General features: G+C 44.0%; 1 protein-coding gene and 1 pseudogene across 12 annotated transcripts in view; both read right to left on the reverse strand.

Moving 5' to 3' along the window:
* The window catches only part of SPECC1 (sperm antigen with calponin homology and coiled-coil domains 1), a 301,132-nt gene that overhangs the window by 192,064 nt on the left and 88,193 nt on the right, over positions 1 to 20,875 (reverse strand). For 8 of the 12 annotated variants that reach the window (XM_055385936.2, XM_055385933.2, XM_019028154.4 and 5 more), the window contains 2 exons: positions 19,770 to 19,937; positions 6,037 to 6,172 (listed from right to left, as the gene is read on the reverse strand). In XM_055385936.2, coding sequence (XP_055241911.1) covers positions 6,037 to 6,172; positions 19,770 to 19,916 — 283 coding nt within the window. In that variant the 5' untranslated portion in view covers positions 19,917 to 19,937. Of the gene's footprint in view, positions 1 to 6,036; positions 6,173 to 19,769; positions 19,938 to 20,654; positions 20,842 to 20,875 lie in introns of those variants that run through there. The other 4 variants (XM_055385931.2, XM_055385935.2, XM_055385940.2 and 1 more) reach the window with 4 other exon arrangements.
* Positions 2,227 to 6,027, reverse strand: LOC129533350 (BTB/POZ domain-containing protein KCTD9-like; annotated as a pseudogene).

Raw genomic sequence — 20,875 nt, forward strand, 5'->3', positions numbered from 1 at the left:
TAATTCTATTTAATCTTCCTAGCTAAGAATCACATATATGCTTTCACTTATTTATGTCTTCTTTGAAGGACATAAGACTTCTCCTTCAAAAGAGTTTTAAGATTTTTTTTATAGATGCTCACACTATTTATTTCTAAATATTTTGCCCTTTCATTCCTTTATAAATGGAACTGTTTCTTACATTATTATCTTTTCTAGTCACTGGTAAGAAAGCTATTAATGGCCGGGCGTGGTGGCTCATGCCTGTAATCCCAGCACTTTGGGAGGCCAAGGTGGGTGGATCACGAGGTCAGGAGATCGGGACCATCCTGGCTAACATGGTGAAACCCCATCTCTACTAAAAATACAAAAAATTAGCTGGGCGTGGTGGCGGGCACCTGTAGTCCCAAGCTACTCAGGAGGCTGAGACAGGAGAATGGCGTGAAACTGGGAGGCGGAGCTTGCAGTGAGCCAAGATCGCGCCACTGCACTCCAGCCTGGGCGACAGAGCGAGACTCCATCTCAAAAAAATAAATAAATAAAATAAATAAAAAAGAAAGCTATTGATATATTATAGTCTACAACTAGCCATATACAGAACTCTTATTGTCTCTAATAGAATTTCAGAAAATTCTAAGACAATTTTCAGGAAATTCAAAGCATACAATGTTATTATCTGATTACAATCATCATTTTGTTCCCTCATTTCCAATATTTATGTACTTCTACATCTCTCTTATCTTACTGCCTTGGTTAGTATCTACCGAAAATTTTAGATGACTGGTGATAGTAAGCAACCTTGAATTATCTTTGACTTTAATGGGAATCGCTGGCTTTTGTTTGTGACACATACACATCATTAAAGAAGTCTCTGCACATGTATAGTCTATCAAGAGTTTGTTGTTAGAAAGATTGTTAATTGTGTCAAATGTATGTTCTGTATCTATAGAGATAACTGTACAGGTTTTCTTCTTTGGCCTGTTAATATGGTATGATAGATTATATTCCAAAATTTCTTAATATTCATCCATTCTTGGGTGGCATAAATTCACTTAGTTGTGATGGACACTACTGTTCTTTTAATTTATTGTTGAATCCTATGTGCTAATATTTTGATCTGAAATTTTTTTTATTTTTATTTATTTATTTACTTATTTGAGACACAGTCTTGCTTTGTCACTCAGGCTGGAGTGTAGTTGCACGATCTCGGCTCACTGCAACCTCCACCTCCCGGGTTCAAGTGATTCTCCTGCCTCAGCCTTCTGAGTAGCTGGGATTACAGGAACCCGCCACCGCGCCCAGCTAATGTTTGTATTTTTAGTAGAGATGGGTTTTCACCATGTTGGCCAGGCTAGTCTTGATCTCCTGACCTCATGATCCACCCACCTTGGCCTCCCAAAGTGCTGGGATTACAGGTGTGAGCCACCGCGCCCGGCTGATCTCAAATTTTTATATTAATATTTGATCATGGGATCAGTCTTTTTTTTTCCTTTTCCACACTTTATATCATTTATTAATGCAGTATACATTAGATCTAAAATCTGCAGTTTCTAAACACACCATGTTGTATCTTTCAGATCCTTCTGCAGTTTTAGGTTATTTCTACAGAGGTACCTTTAAGTGAGTGAATAACACATTCTATAATTCCTGAAAATATAGTACAGAGTGAAATGATTTAAATATAATTTAGGCAAATGTTGATTATGAAAATAGATAATCTCTCAATACAATACTTCTCTGTCTTGGTAAAAATAATAAAGAAAAGAAAATAATTCATTTCTGAAGTTGCTTTCCTTCACTTGTAAAGGTCTGATCTCCTCCCACTATGCATATGTGCCCTTTACTGTCAAAGAAAGCTTTGCATATGTAGATATAGAAGAATAGACTACATAAATACTAAAGATGAGTCATTCTCCCAAAGGAGACAAAAGTGGTTTTCAATGATTCCTTGCCCCATGTTGATGAGTCTGTAGAATTCAGAACCCTGTGGACACAGCTAACATCCCTGCTCTTGGGGTAGCTATAAGGACACCAGGTCATTGGTAGGGAGGTACAGGCCCTTTCTCTACTGTTGCAGAGAGAAAATGACTCAAGAAAAACAGGCTAAATTTCATAAAAGAAAAAAAAAAAAAACAGGTTGGGCGCCGTAACTCACACCTGTAATCTCAGCACTTTGGGAGGCCAAGGCAGGTGGATCACGAGGTCAGTAGATCAAGACCATCCCGGCTAACATGGTGAAACCCTGTCTCTACTGAAAATACAAAAATTAGCTGGGCATGGTGGTGTGCACCTGTAGTCCCAGCTACTCGGGAGGCTGAGGCAGGAGAATCGCTTGAACCCAGGAGGCGGAGGTTGCAGTGAGCCAAGACTGCGCCACTGCGCTCCAGCCTGGCGACAGACTGATACTCTGTCTCAAAAAAACAAAAACAAAAAGTAAAAAATGTAAGTAAAAGAATCATAGGTGCTGACTGATTGGTGTTACATCTTGGACCAGCCAAATGCCTTTATTTTTACTTTCTTTATATATACTTTTTTGGTGGCTGTAATCAAACATATGTTTAAAATTCCTCATTCCCCACTGTAGGGTTCTAGCAGCAATTATATTACATTGCCTTTTAACAGGCAACTCTACCATATTCATTCATATTGTGTAAGCTTTGATTGCAGTAGATCTGGATTTAATATCTATTTCTAAGATGGCCCTATGTAAAACTATTTGGTATTTGAATTAAATGAATATTAATGATGCACCTTGGTTTTTTGGTTTTGAAGTATCTTCCTATGCGTGTGCTGATTGTATGAGAAAACTAGGCTAATAGTGTGAATAGACAGAATTGCTTGGTCTGGTGTTGAGTGGAACTTGCCCAGAATGACATTCTGAGAAATGCTCATTTATAAGTATTGTAGTGATAGGTAAGTTCTTCCTCCATCCGGAGTTCCACTGTACCTTTGGAATGACAGTGATGTACAACGATGTCTTTCTTTCCACTCTGTCTCAATCAGTAAGAACTGGATATTACTGTAATTTAGCTACTGTTTTGTTCTAAAAAGTAAACATTATAAAAATGAACCTGAAGAGTCTTAGGGAGTCTGATCTTACCATATTCATATGCTGTGACAAGTATTTAAAGAAGGAGGCATCACTAAAGCTATTTATAAACCTGAACAACCTTTTCCAAGTTTTCATAAAGTTTGTACAATTTAAATATCCATACTGCATCTAGTATTCAATAAATATAAATTGCATATGTTATGCTTTCCATAAATTAAAATCCTCAAATGCATCTCAAACCGAGATGGTATTTCCACATCATGCCTATTTAAAAGCAAATGTAATAGATACTATTCCTGGTCATAAAACCAGGTAAACCCCCCTACCCTGTTCAAAAGGCAGCAATATCTAGTTTCCCTATATCTATTAAATGAGTGCTTTTCTGTTAAAAATCAGAATATGGAAAAAAAAAAGTCAATTTTTTCCCTTATGCACCACTGAGAACAAGCATAATCCTCTAAATTTTTTTTTAAACTTCCTTACAGTGTTATTTCTTCTAGACAACTGAGCGGGTGGAGAAAGAAAAGTGATAAGGAAAACATTTTCATCTTGTACATCTTCCTCCAGCCCCTAAAATTCTCATCTAACACTTTGTGACATGTGTAGTGGTGTTAGCATCTCTTCAAGTCTAGCTCCCTTCATGTTGGACCCTCTCAGGTTGGCTTCTTGAAGATCACACCCAGACAGATCACAATTCTCTAAATCAGTTCCTGCCAGAGTTGCTCCTCTGAGGTTACAGTTCTTCAACTTTGCATTTTTTAAGGTAGTCACTCTCAGGTTAATTCCTGTTATCTGACTTCCTTCCATATCCACACCTTTCAGGTTAGCACCTTCTAAATTGGCTTTAAGACCAGAAGGATCCTCAAAATTACACAGTTTCAGGGATGCTCCTTCTACATTAGAACAGAGTGTCTTGACTCCCTGGAGATTTGCACAGTCAAGCACTGATCCAGAGAGATCAGCTTGTTTAAGATTTGCACAGCAAAGATTTGCATGTGCAAGACTGCAGCGGCTTAAACTGGCCATTTTGAAGTTAATGTTTCAAAGGTCCAAATGAGAAAGATCAGCACCACTGAAGTTCAAACCTTGGCATTGCACTTCTGACTTGATTGAAGTTGCCACCAAAATTAAGACAAATTCCTTTCAGGATATTGGTGAATGATCCTCCGGTGGTTTAGAATCCTTTATTGCCATTTCTAGGTGTTCAATCAATGAGTCAATACCAAAAAATCTTGCTTCTTCTAACATATCCAATAAATTAATGCCATCATGTACAATAAGCTGTCCATGACGCAAGTAGTTCAAAATGGGTTCAAAGTACTCAGGACTTCGGTCAATTAAGAAAACTCCTCTGTGATCTTGCTTATTTCCCAGACATCTTTGTCCTTAAACATGTGGGCCAGCATACTATCAGGTTCTTTATTCACTAAAGTGCTCTGTGTGGTTGTAAAGTACCGCCCTCCAGCATTTAATGTTAGCCAGTCTATGTAGAATCCTGACAATCCCTCAGGTGGTTTAGAATCTGTCAGGATCAATAAACGGCTCTCCTTCACACACAAACAAAACATCATCATCCCTGACCGAAGCAATATCATCAATCAGTCCACCTTTGCCATTATACACACTGGTGGCCTTTATGCCAAGTTTACCACTGGCCACAGAAAGCAAATCAGATAAAGTTCCACATACAGCAACCACCTTTCCGTTCTTGGGGCTGCCGTTCAGGAACAGGGCCACCCACCTCATCGCGCTGCCCCCCACTGGGTCCTGAGTGAGCCACCACCCTCCCACCCGATCCTCCTCCCACCTTTTTCTCCTTCCGCCCTTCCCCTCCCTCCACCCACTGGGATTCGCCTCCTTTCACCACCTTCCTGCTTTTGGGGACACACCACACACACGCAATTTGTCCCACACCTGGGACTCGGCTGGTCCTCATTCCCACCCTGCCCCTAGGCTCCTCCCAGTCTGTCTTTTTTTGAGTGGGGCTTTATTAACTTTTGGAATCACTGTTAGGCTGGCTTGATAAAAATAAATGGTACTTTTGTTTATTGTATTTTAAAAACCAAGTGTGTGTGTATGTTTAATACAATATCAGTATTTACAATGGTAAAGCCATTATATAGAAAAACCAGGCCATTCCCCTTATATCCAAGAAAAGAATACCCTGTATGGTTTTCACAGATTCAACTTGTTAAAAACCGATAAATTAAAATATACCTTTTGAGATCTAGCCTGAATGTGACTTTTACGAAAAGAGCACAAAAATTATAAGTGCCCCTTCAACACATTAAAAATTAATAACGATGTATTTCAGTTATTTTTCCCGTCTTAGACAATTTAGCAATACACTGAGGGCTGCACTGTAAGAGTTAGGCCATGAAAGCTTAGAGTTATTATCTATATGCACAAAGAGAAAATTAAATAAATTTTTTGATATTTCATGTTTCACATGCTCTGAACTCAAATATAATGATTGAAAAACCCTTTTCTGATTCTTAAAAAATGAGTAACACTGAGAAGGTTCACAGCTTCCTGTTGCCACTGCCATCCAAGCCACTCTGAGCAGCCTTCCACAGCTGCTGGGCGAGGCTCTTCCCACCTTTCCATAGGGTTCAGTACAAATATTAGACACCCACCTTCGCAAGGGATCGACAGGGTTCATTCATTCCTCTAATGCATTCTGTATCAAGACAGCCCCAGAACATATGCCGCCCTGCTTGGATGTCAGAAGGATTTCATGCGTGCATGGTGCCAAATGGACATCCGAAGGGACCAAAGAAACCACAGCACACCCGGTTACCTTTTGCTTCTCATCGGTCTCCCCACTCTACAGATGTAAACTCCCTGTGGGCAGTGACATCGTCTGCCTAAAACAGTTCCGGCCCAGGGTAAGTGGTCAAGAAATATTTCACGAGGGAAGGAATGGATGGGTCATGGGTCACTGAAGTGCTTCCATGCGGCCAGGACTGATGGCCTGCTGAGCCCACCTGCCCGGTCCCACCTACCTGTGCCGCTCCTCAGGCGGCTCTCCGTGAGCTCCGAGATGGCTCCGGCAGTGGCGGTCTTCTTCAGGCGAACCACCCCCGATGCAGCGGTACTTCCTGGCTTGTTGAGCGTGTCCTCACTGCTGGCCCTCTTGAGCTGAGAGAGTTGGAGGGAAAGAGAGAGGATGAAGAGGTGGTTTTCAGGAAGGAGCGCTATAAACAAGCAGAGCATGGGAGCTGGGCTATGTGCCCAGCAGTCAAGATACAATAACAGCACTTTGAGTAGCATGATAGAGTGAAGTGAAAAAATGCAAAGCTACACAAACCTGTTTCTGTCATAACAGGTCCGAGTATGATCTCCCATGACTGTTTCAAAGAGCAGTGTCTAAGACTGTGCGTGAAGAATACCATCAGGTCACACTTCAAGTAATGAGCCTAAAAAAATGTGGCTGGGCACAGTGACTCACGACTGTAGTCCCAGAACTTTGGGAGGCTGAGGTGGGAGGACTGCTGGAGCTCAGGAGTTCAAGACCAGCCTGGGCAACAGTGAGACTCTGTCTCACTAATATTTTTTTTTAATTAGCTGGGCATGGTGACACCCAGGAGGCTGAGGTGAGAGGATTGCTTGAGCCCAGAAGTTCAAGGTTGCAGTAAGCTATGATTGTGCCATTGTACTCCAGCCTGGGTGACAAAGTGAAACCTCATCTCTAAACAAAAATTTTAAATAAAAAATAAATCTGCTCTCCTGGTGGGGGAAAAAAAGAATGGGAACCAATGAAAAAAGAACTGGGAGATGCACAAAAGGCAGGGTAGGACAATGCAAAAGAAATTCCAGGACAACAAAAAAAGGCTCATGACATAGGCCAGGAGGAAGTAGAGGGAGAGAAACAATCTGAGTATCTGCTGTGGCCTCACCACCAAGCATTCTGTAGATGATCTCACACAGAAAATGTGTTCAAAGGTGAGAAAGGAAATCTTGAAGGCTGGAAGACAGAAGAAAGCAGCGCCCTCTGTTCTGGCTTTGCTTTCTTCCCTGTCATGGGACAAACATTTGCTAAAAGGTGCTGAAGTCTAAGAAAGGAGACTTCTAAGTGATCCACACTTCAGGCCCAGATAGATTACATTCAACGTTAATGAGAAAAACCACAACTAAATTCTCTCAACCACTGTTGGGTCTTCATGAAAGTAGGCTCTGGAGAGGAACGGTGCCGAAGACTGGAGAAGGCAGCTGCCCAAAGCCGTCTAATGTATCTGACATCCAGAGCACACAGTAAGGAAAAGCCCTTAAATCAATGTCGACATGCAGTGGGCGAGCCCCGCCCATCACACAGGCTGAAGGGAAAAGCCCTGCTCCATCCTACTCTGCTGGCTTTGGGGTCATTTACTGAGAGTTAGAAGTTTAAATATTTGCACAATTTTTTAAAGTTTCCATCTTTGCATCATTTAAATTTCAGGGTGTAACCACCCTCACCCCACCATAGTTTGAAAGTGAATAAACACCAATACCAAGTGTTGGTGAGGCTGTGAAGCAACTGGAACACTCATGCCCCGTGAGTGGAAGTGTAAACTGGCGTAACTGCTTTGGAAAGTGGCAGTATCTACTAACGCTAAGGCTGGAAAATAGAAGAAAGCAACACCCTCTGCTCTTGCTTTGCTTTCTTCCCTGTCATGAAAGGGGTAGGACAAACATTTGCTGAAAGGCAGTAAGTCGAAGAAGGGAGACTCCTAAGTGAGCACAGCACAGTTCCCTGTGACTCAGCAATCCCATTCCTAGATCCGCACCCAAGAGAAGCAAGTACATAGGTCCCTCAAAAGAATGTTCATAGCACCTCTTTTATAGCAGCCCAAAACTAGGACAACCCAAATGTCCTTCAACAGAAAGGACAAATGCAATGAGAACTACACAGCAAATAGGGAAAAAATGAATTACTGATATACTAATAAATGGGTGGCTATCCCAGGTATTATGCTAAGTGAAAGAAGCAGACACAAAAGAGTATATACTGCCTGATTCCACTTGTATTAAGTTTAAAAGCTGCACAATCAAATGATGGTAATATAAGTCAGAATAGTGGTTACCTCTCGGGGAGTTACAACCAAAAAGAAACCTTCTGGGGTGCTGGAACGTTCAACATATTGACAGGGTGGTGGTTACACAAGTATAAACAAATATAAACATGCAATGAGCTTTATAGCTAAGATTAAGATTAGTGTACTTTATGGATTTTATTGTAAATATGCTGTGCTTCATTAAAACAGAAAAAGAAAATTGGAGTGAAGGAAGTTTGCAATTTAGGCAAAGTCCTAGTTCCACTCCTGCAAATACTAGCCTTCTGGGTTTTTTTTTTCCTTTTTTTTAATAATTTTTAAAACTTTACTGTGCTAAAATAAGCATAATATAAAATTCACCATTTTAAGTGCACAATTCAGTGATATTAAATACATTCACCATGTTGTACAACCATCACCACCATCCATCTCCAGAAATTTTTACCATCACAAATAAAGTCTACTCATTAAACAGTAACTCGCCATTGCCTTTTAACAAGAGGGATGACGGTAGAAGTCTTTTTATTTTTTTAGAGACAAGGTCTTGCTCTGTTACACAGGCAGGAGTGTAGTAGTTCAAACATGGCTCATTGCAGCCTTGAATTCCTGGGCTTTCCTGCCTCAGCCTCCCAAGTAGCTAGGACTACAGGTGCACAACACTACGCCTGGCTAATTTTTTAAAAATATTTTTGTAGAGGTGGGATCACATGGCCGAGCGCAGTGGCTCATGCCTATAATCCTAGCACTTTGGGAGGCCAAGACGGGCAGATCACCTGAGGTCAGGAGTTTGAGACAAGCCTTGTCAACATGGTGAAACCCCATCTCTACTAAAAATACAAAAATTAGCCAGGTGAGTTCGAGATGAGCCTGGTCAACATGGTGAAACCCCATCTCTGCTAAGAACACAAAAATTAGCCAGGTGTGGTGACACATGCCTGTAATCCCAGCTACTCGGGAGGCTGAGGCAGGAGAATCACTTGAACCCAGGAGGTGGAGGTTACAGTGAGCCGAGATCGCGCCACTGCACTCTAGACTGGCAAACAGAGCAAGACTGCATCTCAAAAAAAAGAAAAAAGAAAAGAAAAGAAGAGACAGGATCTCACTATGTTGCCCAGGCTGATCTTGAACTCCTGGCCTCAAGCAATCCTCCACCTCAGCCTCCCAAATGCTGGTATTATCGGTATGAGCCACCACTCCCAGCCTGATGGTGGATGTCTTCATATTAGCCATGCAATCTTGGTCAAGATTTCAAAACAAATTATTAACTTTAAAAACAAATAATTCACATTAAAAGGATGATTTGTGTGCAACTCCAGTTACTAGATGTCAGCATAATCACATTTTCTTTTGTTTTTCTTTTCTTTTTTTTTTGTCTTGAGACACGAGTCTCACTCTGTCGCCCAGGCTGGAGTGCCGTGATGAGATCTCGGCTCACTGCAACCTCTGCCTTCCTGATTCTCATCCTCCCAAGTAGTAGTTGGGGCTACAGGCGTGTGCCTCCACACCTGGCTGATTTTTGTATTTTTAGTAGAGACGGGGTTTCATCATGTTGCCCAGGCTGGTCTCAAACTCCTGATCTCGGGTGATCCACCTGCCTCAGCCTCCCAAAGTGCTAGGATTACAGGCGTGGGCCACCACGCCCGGCCCACAACCACATTTTCTGAACAACAGCACAGTCCCCTAATTTAGCAATTGGACTGTATTAGTCTGTTCTCATGCTGCTAATAAAGACATACCCAAGACTGGGTAATTTACAAAGGAAAGAGGTTTAGTTGACTCACAGTTCCACATGGCTAGGGAGGCCTCACAATCATGGTGGAAAGCAAAGGAGGAGCAAAGTCACATCTCACTATGCTCTTGGTAGGCAAGAGAGAGCATGTGCAGGGGAACTCCCCTTTATAAAACCATCAGACCTCCTGAGACTTATTCACTATCATGAGAACAATAGGATTCAATTACCTCCCACCAGATCCCTCCTGTGACATGTGGGGATTATGGGAGCTAAAATTCAACATGAATTTTGGTTGGGGACACAGCCAAACCATATCATGGACCAAACATGACACTTGAGTTAATCCAGAAGTTACACTACTGCCCTTCTTAGAGGAACTCTGTAATGGTCTTTCCACTTCCCATCTCAGAGTAAAAAGCATCCCTTCACTCAAGCTCTCCAACCTCTCAAGCCATCCATCAGGTCACCTGTATAATACATGTTTAATATTAAATGACCATAGTCTATAATATTGGCAGCTTTTTCACAATAGAGAAAAACTATTACTCTCTCTTCCAAGAAGCACACTCAGGTGCCTCCCTGGTCCCCAAATGAAAATCAATTCTGGTTTGAAACTTTGAAAACTCCCTAGATGACTTCTCAAATGAAAAAGGGAAATCACAGTGGTTAAGGGAATTCTTAACGCAATAACGCAAGCCATACATGGTGGATTCTGCTTTTCCCCTATCTGATTCTCTGACATTTCTAAAATCTGCAAGTCTGACTCAAAGTACAGAATTTTCAAACTCTACAGCAAAGGCCAAGAGAGGAAGGGCTCTCTGAAACCCAGAATAAACCAGGAAATCCAACAAATGAGAGCACTCCTACTGGGAACAGAAGTGAAACCCCCTCGGAGATCCCACCACAGCCTCCATCCCCAGCCACCACCCCAGAGCAGCAGGGGTAGAGCTTGCCCTGCCCCCTTCCATAAGGGGTTGGTTCCCGGGACTCAAGGTCTTGGTGAGATGACAGCTGGAGGCAACACAAGACAGCAGTGGGCAAGCAGTGGGAGTTCTGCCTTTGAGGCACTGCAAGAGGACCTGGCATGGTAACATAGGTGGCGCCAGTCATGATAAGAATAGGGTTGAAGCAGTAGCAGTGACCGGGGGGAAAGCACAGGTAGCTGCAGCACCACGCTCAGGGCTGGAGGATCTCTGGTGGGGAGTCAGCAGTAAGTGCTGCATCACAGGGTTTGTTTTTGTTTTCAAGGGTGGGGAGGGAGTGGGACATGCAAAAGAAGACTTGGGATCTGGGATCTCTATATAGGAGGTTCCCCGCAATCACACAGGAAGGAGGCAGCCCAGGGAGTGGTGAAGGGAGCAGCGCTCCTTCTTCCTACCTATATGACCCAGGTACTGATGCTGCAGTTCCTCAATTCTAAAATGGAGAAAACATTTGAAGGCCAAGGCAAGACAATCACTTGAGGTCAGGAGTTCAAGACCAGCCTGAGCAACATAGTAAGACTCCATTTCTACAAATAATCTTTTTTAAAAGTTAGTGGGGTGTGGTACTGCATGCCTGTAGTCCTAGCTACTCAGGAGGCTGAGGTGGGAGGATCGCTGGAGTTCGAGGCTGCAGGGAGCCATGATTATGCCACTGCACTCCAGTATGGGCAACAGAGCAAAACCCTGTCTCCCGCCCCCCCACCAAAAAAAAAAGAGAAAGCAATTGGCGTATCTCTAGAGTTGTGCCCTTAGTTAAAAATTTAAAGCATTTTATTAAGAACATAAATGTTGGAGGCTCTCATCATCATCTTCAACATCATCATTGCAGCTGTTTTCCTAGTGGCTCTCCATGGTGGTTCTCCAGGCTGGCAGCAACAGAAGCATCTTTAGATTTACAAACAAAATCTAAATCCTCCTTTGGAAGGAGGTCATGAAGTACCATGCTGTATTAGGAATCGGGCAACCTGTGAGCCATGGAGCCCTGGGAAAGTTTGGATCTGGTGGCTCAGTCTCCTCACCTCCAAAAGGGAATTTTCTTTTCTTTTTTTTTTTTGAGAGTCTCACTCTTTCACCCAAGCTGGAGTGCAGTGGCACAATCTTGGCTCACTGCAACCTCCGCCTCCCAGATTTGAACGATTCTCCTGTCTCAGCCTCCCAAGAAGCTGGGATTACAGGCACGTGCCCCACACCCAGCTAATTTTTGTATTTTTAGTAGAGATGGGATTTCACCATGTTGGCCAGGCTGGTCTCAAACTCCTGACCTCAGGTGATCCACCTGCCTCGGCCTCCCAAAGTGGCGGGATTACAGGCATGAGCCACCGTGCCTGGCCACAAAAGAGAAGAATTTGAATCACCTAAGATCCTTCTCCCTGTTTATGTCCTCATTGCTATGAGACTGCATATGCTTATTAGGCTTAAAGAATTTATTGATCAGTGTCACTGCATTTTGTGCACATGTACTCAGAGCACAAATAGCAGAGAATACAAAAATACCCCACACTGTCTGGGCTGATTAGTTGAAGAAGGAATGTGCTGATGCCTTCACGATCCTGCACCGACTGTACTCATCACGCCTTCTGTTTAGTACACGTAGTGGCTGCTTTTTCACCCTCCTTACATCAGAAAAACTGCACCATTAAGGGCCCGGGGTAAATGTCAAATATCGTACTAACCAACTGATTGTAACCTCCACTTCAAACATGCTGACTTTTGACCACTGATCCTAAAACAGACTTTATACTCATTCCAAAAACATGGAAATGCCACCACTCATAGCCTAGGGCCTGGCTGCAGCAACATTTCACACGGAAAAGAATGTGAACAATGGGTCCTGAGCAGAGGGTGGGGCTCCCTTTCTCGTCCCCCTTCTCCTCTCCCCTTCTCCTCCAGCCAGCTCACCCACAGTAAAAGAGCCCTTAGAATATGGGGCCACCTAGTATGTTAGCTGTAAAGGCTGAAGGGGATTCCAGCCATCCAACAGCCTTTCAGTGAATCCTGCAGTGAGATAAAGTCCAGATTTCAGTGCCAGGAGGAAGTGGACGGGGGATGCGGACGTCCTGGGGAGAGAGGGGGGCACTCCTCCTGGGATGCCATGCTCCTAGGGAGACTGCAGCAGCCCTCCACATGTATGTGGGAGAGGGAAGGGAAGATCGGCAGGAGAAACAGCTCCAAACACCTCCCTCCCTTCTTGTCACTGGGCCAGGGCTGCTTCTGTCAGGCTTGTGGCTTCTCCATTCCTGTCCCTCCCATTCTGAACACTGTAATTCAGCTAAGCTTTACCAAAAACCCACTAGAGGCTGGACATACATCTTTAGCCTACGTCCACTTAGAAGATCTGTATGCTGTGCATATGGCATGAATGTCAAAGTGAATCAGGAGGCCCTGCTGATCAGAGTTAACCACCTAAAGAGGAGGTTCCCATATAACCACGCAGAACACACTGAGGACAGCACTAAGCTGCAGAGAAACGAATGTGGAGAAAGCCCAGGAGGGGCTGGGGGAGTCCCAAGACCTCACAGAAGAGGCCATGATTCGGTTTTTCTCAGGCAGAGAGGGCAGTGAGGCATTCTGGAGGGGTGGGTGTTTTCCACAGCAACACCAGGCTGAAGACCAACAGGAGCCAGGAGGCCCCCATCCCACGTCACAGGGGTTGGGACAAAAGCTATGTCACGTGGCAGCACAGTTTAGTGGCCAAGGGCTGAAAATACAGACCACCTGGGTCTGAATCCTGGCTCTGCCAGTGCTTAGCTGTGTGACCTTGGGCAAATCACGTCCTCTCTGTGCTTTGGTTTCTTCACCTAAAAAGTAAGTATAATCATGGTTCCCACTTCAGAGTGTTGCTCTGAGGATTAAACAAGTTAGCCATGCAGTGTGCTTAGGATAACAGTGTCTGACACAGTATGCATTGAACAGACACCAACTATAACGATAACAAATGAAAATCATCATTATTGTTTTTACTATTGTTATCCTGTAAAAACTAAATTCAAATTAAGGCAAGGAGGAGGAGGGAGGAGGGGAGTGTTTTTAGGAAAAGATGAACGCAATGCATCGGGGATTCCAGAGAGTACAACAGAACATCAAGCAAGTCATCAACCTCTCTGAACCTCAGGCTCTTCTTCGGTAAATCCATCCAAGAACAATATTCAGTAAAAATGCATAGTGTGCCTGCCTGTGATGCACCAGGCACAGCTAGAGATAACACACATCAGCTATTGTGTTCCATTTTGTGAGCCAGCCACACCCAGCTGACTCTGTCTCCTCTTGGACTAGGGGATTTTATGCTGCACTGTGGGTAGATGTGGTCCTGTCCTTCCCAGGCAACAGGATAAGTATGATGTGCTGCAGGCCAGTGCTGTGCCACCTCCCTCCCATAGGGCATGGAGTTTGGGTAGCAGCAAAGCTTTCAAGGGGAGCACTTCATTTCCCCTGCACCTTACACAAGGAATTCCATTTGAAAAAGACTGGTAGCTTAAAAGGTTTCCTGGGGGTAGGACATAAAGACAAAAAACTGATCCCACGTGCCCTTCAAAACAAACAGCTGAAGGTAGCTACTCTTACTTTGTCACTGCTTTTTGGATGCAACATCAAAGGGAAAGCTACCAGTCTCAGTTACTAATTCTTGCTCCTTCTCTATTCACCACTGCATTTTTTGCTTTGTTTCCTGGCCACAGCACCACTTGAGATTTCTGGCTTGCTCCAGAAGATCCTATGAGGGTGTGCACTTCGGTGCTGCTTTGGTATTTAGTAAGTATCTTCACTAACAGCTTCACTGATATTTAAGCTGCCAACCACCTGTATAAGAAAGTATATAAAAGGAAAAAGTTCAAATGCCTCACAGATTAAAGTAACTAAGAAATTCCTCTCAATTCCACAAAGATGCAGAAAAGAATTCACAGCCCTAAAATCATCAGACATAACATAATCTGGTCGTTACTGGTGGATAACATGTTATGGTTGGACACTGCTTCTCAAACTTGAGCAGACATCAGAGTCACAGGAAGGGTTTGTTAAAACGCACCTTTGTCCCGCTCATAGTGACATGGGAGCCTTAGGATCTGCTCAGTACACTCCTTTTCTGCTGAAGCAAGCTTAAGCCAATGTTTCATCATTTGGAACCAAGAGGACCCCAATTAATAGACCTGGGCCTCGCAAATGGCACTGCAGGTTGTCTTCTTTCTGGGCTGTGCTCAGATACCACAAGGAGGATTTACAGGAGTGTATGCACCCTCCCTGGGTGTCCACGTCCCCAGCCTCTGCGCCCTGCTTTCTTTCACTGCTCCTTCAGTTCAGGCCAATGTTGAAAGTCAGGTATTTAGACACTTCTCAAAAGAAGACATTTATGCAGCCAACAAACATGAAAAAAAGCTCATCATCACTGGTCATTAGAGAAATGCAAATCAAAACCATAATGAGATACCATCTCACGCCAGTTAGAATGGCGATCATTAAAAAGTCAGGAAACAACAGATGCTGGTGACGCTGTGGAGAAATAGGAATGCTTTTACACTGTTGGTGGGAGTGTAAATTAGTTCAACCATTGTGGAAGACAGTGTGGTGATTCCTCAAGGATCTAGAACCAGAAATACCATTTGACCCAGCAATCTCATTATTGGGTATATACCCAACGGAATATAAATCATTCCACTAAAAAGACACATGCACAGGTATGTTTATTGCAGCACTATTTTCAATAGTAAAAACTTGGAACCAACCTAAACATCCATCAATGATAGACTGGATAAAGAAAATGCGTCACATATACACCATGGAATACTATGCAGCCATAAAAAAGAATGAGTTCATGTCCTTTGCAGGGACATGGATGAAGCTGGAAGCCATCATTCTCAGCAAACTAACACAGGAACAGAAAACCAGACACTGCATGTTCTCACTCATAAGTGGGAGTTGAACAATGAGAACACATGGACACAGGGAGGGGAACATCACACACCCGGGTCTGTTGGTGGGTAGGGGGCAAGGGGAGGGAGAACATTAGGACAAATACCTAATGCATGCGGGGCTTAAGATCTAGATGACTGGTTGATAGGCACAGCAAACCACCATGGCACATTTATACCTATGTAACAAACCTGCATGTTCTGCACATGTATCCCAGAACTTAAAGTAAAATTTAAAAAAAATAATAATTCGAATTAAAATTAAAAAAAAGAAAGTCAGGTATTCAGTTCTACTTTCGGTGGATTTGTCTCAGTGTTCCTGTTTTGACCAGTGAAACCCTATCTATCCATTTACTATAAAGCAAATATAGTGAGATGCTAACTGTAGGACCTAGGTGGTGGTCTATGGTGTCTGCTGTGGGATCCCCTGTACTACTGTAGAACCTCCCCGTGTGCTTACAAATTGTCACAGTAAAATATTGGGAGGGAAAATTACTTGCTTTTTTGTCCACCACCATTTCCTCTTTTTCTCTTCTGCTCTCTGACTTCCTTTTTAGTATTTTTCTTCTTCCCATACCATAGGTGGAAAGATTAAGGTCAAATCAGAGGAACAGAACCAGGGCTGGAAAGGTCAGGCGGGCTACATTTCTTTCTGCTGCTCCTTCCCTCAAGCCCTATCATTTTCCTGCACAGAATCAGGCCTGGAGAGGACAGGAATCGGGAAGGAGAGCAGAAGGCCCCTAATATGCGCATGGTACCAAGTGCAGAAAAAGTTATTCAAAACATTAATTTTAAAAATTAACAATACAACAATAAAAAAATTTAAAACGATACAGTATAACAACTATGTATGCGGCAGTTACATTGCATGAGGTATCATAAGTAATCTAGAGATCACTTAAAGTATACGGGAGGATGTGTGTAGGTTATATGCAAACACCCTTTATATCAGGGACTTGAACATCCATGGATTTTGGTATCCACAGTGGGTCCTGGAACCAATCCCCCAAGGATACCAAGGAATGACTGTATTTGCTTTTCCCTGACATTTTCTCTTTGGAACAAGTTTCCAAAACATTAACCTGGAACAAGTTTCCAAAACATGAACCTATCAATGGGAGAAGTGTCCAGCAGCTCATTCATTGTCCTTTAGAAACATTCCTATGCTTCTTCCGGCCTTATTTTATATATTTTGTTTTTATTTTTTTTTGAGATAGAGTCTCACTCTGTCACCCAGGCTGGAGTGCAGTGGTGCGATCTTGCCTGGCTGCAACCTCCGCCTCCCAGGTTCAAGCAATTCTCCTGTTTCAGCCTCCCAAGTAGCTGGGACTACAGGACTATGCCACCACGCCCGGCTAAGGCTAATTTTTGTTTTTTTTTTTTGGTAAAGACAGGATTTCACCATGTTGGTCAGGCTGGTCTTGAACTCCTGACCTCAGGTGATCCATCCACCTCAGCCTCCCAAAGTGGCATAAGCCACCCTGCCCGGCCGAGGACTTATTTTAAACACTGCTTTTAAAAATATTTCCATATTCCAGCAGCTCTAATGGTCTGTTATTGTGGAATGTATGTATTCATTTAAAAATCTCAGTTTATATGTTGCTTATTGGATATAGAAAATAATAAACATAAAAATCTAAGTTTAAAGTGTGCTGTTGGGTTGAAAATAATAAAAACAAAAATAATGGAAATGATGTTTGAATCCAGGATAATAGAATAATAAACAAAATTACACATAGGATGCTTTACCCACATTTACTCCTTATGACAAAGAAGGTGTTACTTTCATCTGAAAGACAAGGAAGCACAAGCTCAGGGCAGCTACACAGCTTGCCTGCAGCTTCACAGTGGGGAAGTGGCAGAGCCAGGATTCCAACTCAGGCCAGCCCCACGCCCCCAAGCTCCTCTTGTTCCATCAGACCGCCAGAAAACAGGTGTGCTCATCATTCAATAAATACTGAGTGCCTACCAGGTAACAGGTGCTCTTCTAAGCACTAGGGACAGAGCTGAGGACAAAAAAGAAGCATACAGTCCCTGCCCCCAGGGGGCTTACTTTCCAGCCATGAGAAGACAGACCGTAAACAAGCAGGTGTGTGCAATGGCATCAAGAGCAGAGAAGGAAAACAAGGCAGCAAGAGGAGGAGGATGGAGGTCAAGGGCACTTCCTATAGAGGCACCAGGTGCTTTCCAGGCAGAGGGAGCAGCAAACACAAACACACTGCCGCAGGAGTGCACCTGGCAATCCGAGGGACAGCTGTCACCAGACACCAGCAGAACGTGTGGCTGGAGCTCCAGGAGCCAGGGCACAGAGGAGTGAGACCACATCTGAGAGGCAGGGGACAGGGTTGGGCCCTGAGGGCATCGCTGGCCATTTCAAGGACTCTGCTTTTCACTCTGAGTGAATGGGGAGAGCCACTAGAGGGTTGACGCAGAGAAGTGACATGACTCAGGTGTTCCAAGGACCAGGACTAGGGCACAGAAGGGTGGGGGCATGACCCAACTGGTCACAAGGGAGGCAGTGGGAATTGGTTGGAGTTGACACACATTTTTAAGGTAGAAGTGATGGCATTTCACTGATGGACTGTGAGACATGAGAAAAGGAGGGTTTAAGGGTGATGCCACTGGCTGTGGCCTGAGCAACCAAAAAGATGGAGTTGCTATTTACACAAATGGGAAGATTTGGGGGAGCAGGTTAGGGGGTGGTGAGAGAGATGGAGAGGAAGGCATTGAGATTCAGTTTTGGACATGTTACACTTTTGGACATCCAAGGGTGCTGTCACAAAGGCAGTTAGAGGGGTCCCAGCTGGAGATGCAAATTTGGACGTTTTCCACTTAGAGTGTTAAAAGCCATGAGAATGGACCCGTCACCTAGAACAATGGTTCTCAATGGGGACAGGGCTGTCCCTCAGGGGATGTGTTGAAAATCTGAGGGCACATTTTTGGTTGTCACCATGACTGGATGTGTTACTAATATTTAACGGGTAGGAGGACAGGAAATTCAGATGTCCTAAAATGCTCATGACATCTTACACAAAGAACTGCTCCACGACCCACACACTTTCCACATATTCCGCAGGCACTGACACAGGTGGAACACCTTTTATTATTATCTGAGCCTAGAGACTCCCTCCATTTGACTCATAAAAACAATGTGCCCCTTGCCTAGCTCTAAGAGTGTCTTCACCAAGAGTGTCTGCTCTAAGTCCAAAAATACTAAAACAAAGGGAGCCGGCACCATGCTTGGTTCAGAACTTCACCAAGAGTGTCTGCTATTTCAAAACAATCCCATCACTCCTTCTGCAGCAGCCTTCACCGTAGTTGAGTCATCAACACAACTCAAATCAGTCTGCATCTCAAATCCATCTGCATTGTAGCTGTCACACCCATGGTGCTTTAAGGAGCATCTCAAGGCCTTTAGCACAGCTGTGCAGATGGAAATGCATGCTAATATAGAAGATCATATTGATTTTTCTAAAGTATTGCATGAGGTAGGTGCTACTGTCTATGAATTCATCTCAGGGCAGCTAAGGAGGCACTAGGCGTTGCACGGTGAGAGCCTCTCATGTAAAGAAATGAATGCAGCTAGAAAAGAGATGAGTCTAGGAATGTGGCATGGGCCCACCCAACCTTAGAGACCAAAGGGATGGGGGGAGGAGAAAACCAGAGGAGAACGCACTCCCTGATGAAGGGCGTAATCAACAGTGTCCATGCTGCTGCGGGGTCCAGTAAGAGGGGCTTGAAGAACTACAACTGGATTGTGGGGGGCTGCAAAGATCGTGCATGACCTCGACCCCTATCCAGGGCGGTGCTTGGGGCAAAATTGCCGGGACGTCCATGCAACCCAGGGCAGAGGACCTTAATTACTGTGTTAAACACTTTGCAGACCTCCTTTCTGGACCCCAGAGGGCCCCCACTCCCACCCGCTAGCTCTATTCCTTCATGTCCAGGCATGCGGGTCCTCCTGCGACCCCTCCTTGGGAGCCTCCTTCCCTGCCCCGAGAGGCCACTGGTTTGCTTACTGCCCTCTTCAATCCTCCCAACCCAGGGTATCCAGGCGCTCTGCCTGGCCCTGTGCATTTTGATCCATACCCTGCTGAGTCGGGACTCAAAAGCCAAGGAAGTTGAAGACTTAGAACTCTTCATGCCGGAAGAGGCTGCAGGCAGAGGCCGCACCCGGTCTGGGCCGTGGCCCCCTGCTCTGATGGCTGGGTTCCAGGGCTTGGCTGCACTCCGCATGCTTGACTTCGTGGGTCTGTCCTGCAACAGAGCAGAAAAGAAAAACATGTCTCCATCACTTGAACCTGCTGCATGACATCATCACACTTTACCCCACATACCACGTCACCATGAACTATCACAGAGTAGGAGCACCTATGATTTGGCTGGAAATAGAATATTCCTAAGATGGGTTTATAGGCTTTATACTAGGCTAATTTTTACAACTCCATAACAGCTTTTACCAAAGTACTGAAACATATCCAACATTACTGATGTCCTGACATCACTTTTCAGCAGAATGACCTGACACAGCATTCCACCAAATACCCATACACTATGTATCTGTATCTCACACCCAGATAAAACAGGTCAGCCAGAGTCAACCAATAAAATGCTCATAAGCTTTGTGGCTTTAGGGTTGACAAAGGAGCAATATACATATTTTTAAAACAAACATAAATGGATTACTTGAAAGAATTCACAGAAGCACAAAATGACTTTTTTCTTCTTTTGGATAAAAATGGGTATCATAAAAAATTAATCAAGCATATTTCAATTGGTCAGACGCAACACTGTTGGGCAGAGTGACTGCCCTAACTACAATATTTTATGAAAGGAAAATTGCTCAAACCAGCGAGATACAGCTGAAGACATCAGGGGAAAATCCACACAGAGATGTGGAAGGCAGCCCGAGACTGGCCAGTAGGGACCGGCACTGTGATTCCTGAGCGAGGAGCGGCCTGGTCCATCCCTCACCCTCTCAGAGCCTCTGCTTCTTCTGTCAGTAACATAACAGGACTGGATTAAATGCCCTCTCGGTTCTCTTCCAGCCCCAACCCTGACTCCGCCTGTCCCCATGGACTCAGGGTGTAACACAGGGCACCAAACCCATGATGTTCTGTCCTTTCAAAGAACATCAGAAATGCACTTTACAAAACACTCACAAGTGACAACCAATTCTAACTGCCACTCTCACA

Source organism: Gorilla gorilla, chromosome 4 (assembly GCF_029281585.2).
Source record: "Gorilla gorilla gorilla isolate KB3781 chromosome 4, NHGRI_mGorGor1-v2.1_pri, whole genome shotgun sequence".
Lineage (NCBI taxonomy): Eukaryota > Metazoa > Chordata > Mammalia > Primates > Hominidae > Gorilla > Gorilla gorilla.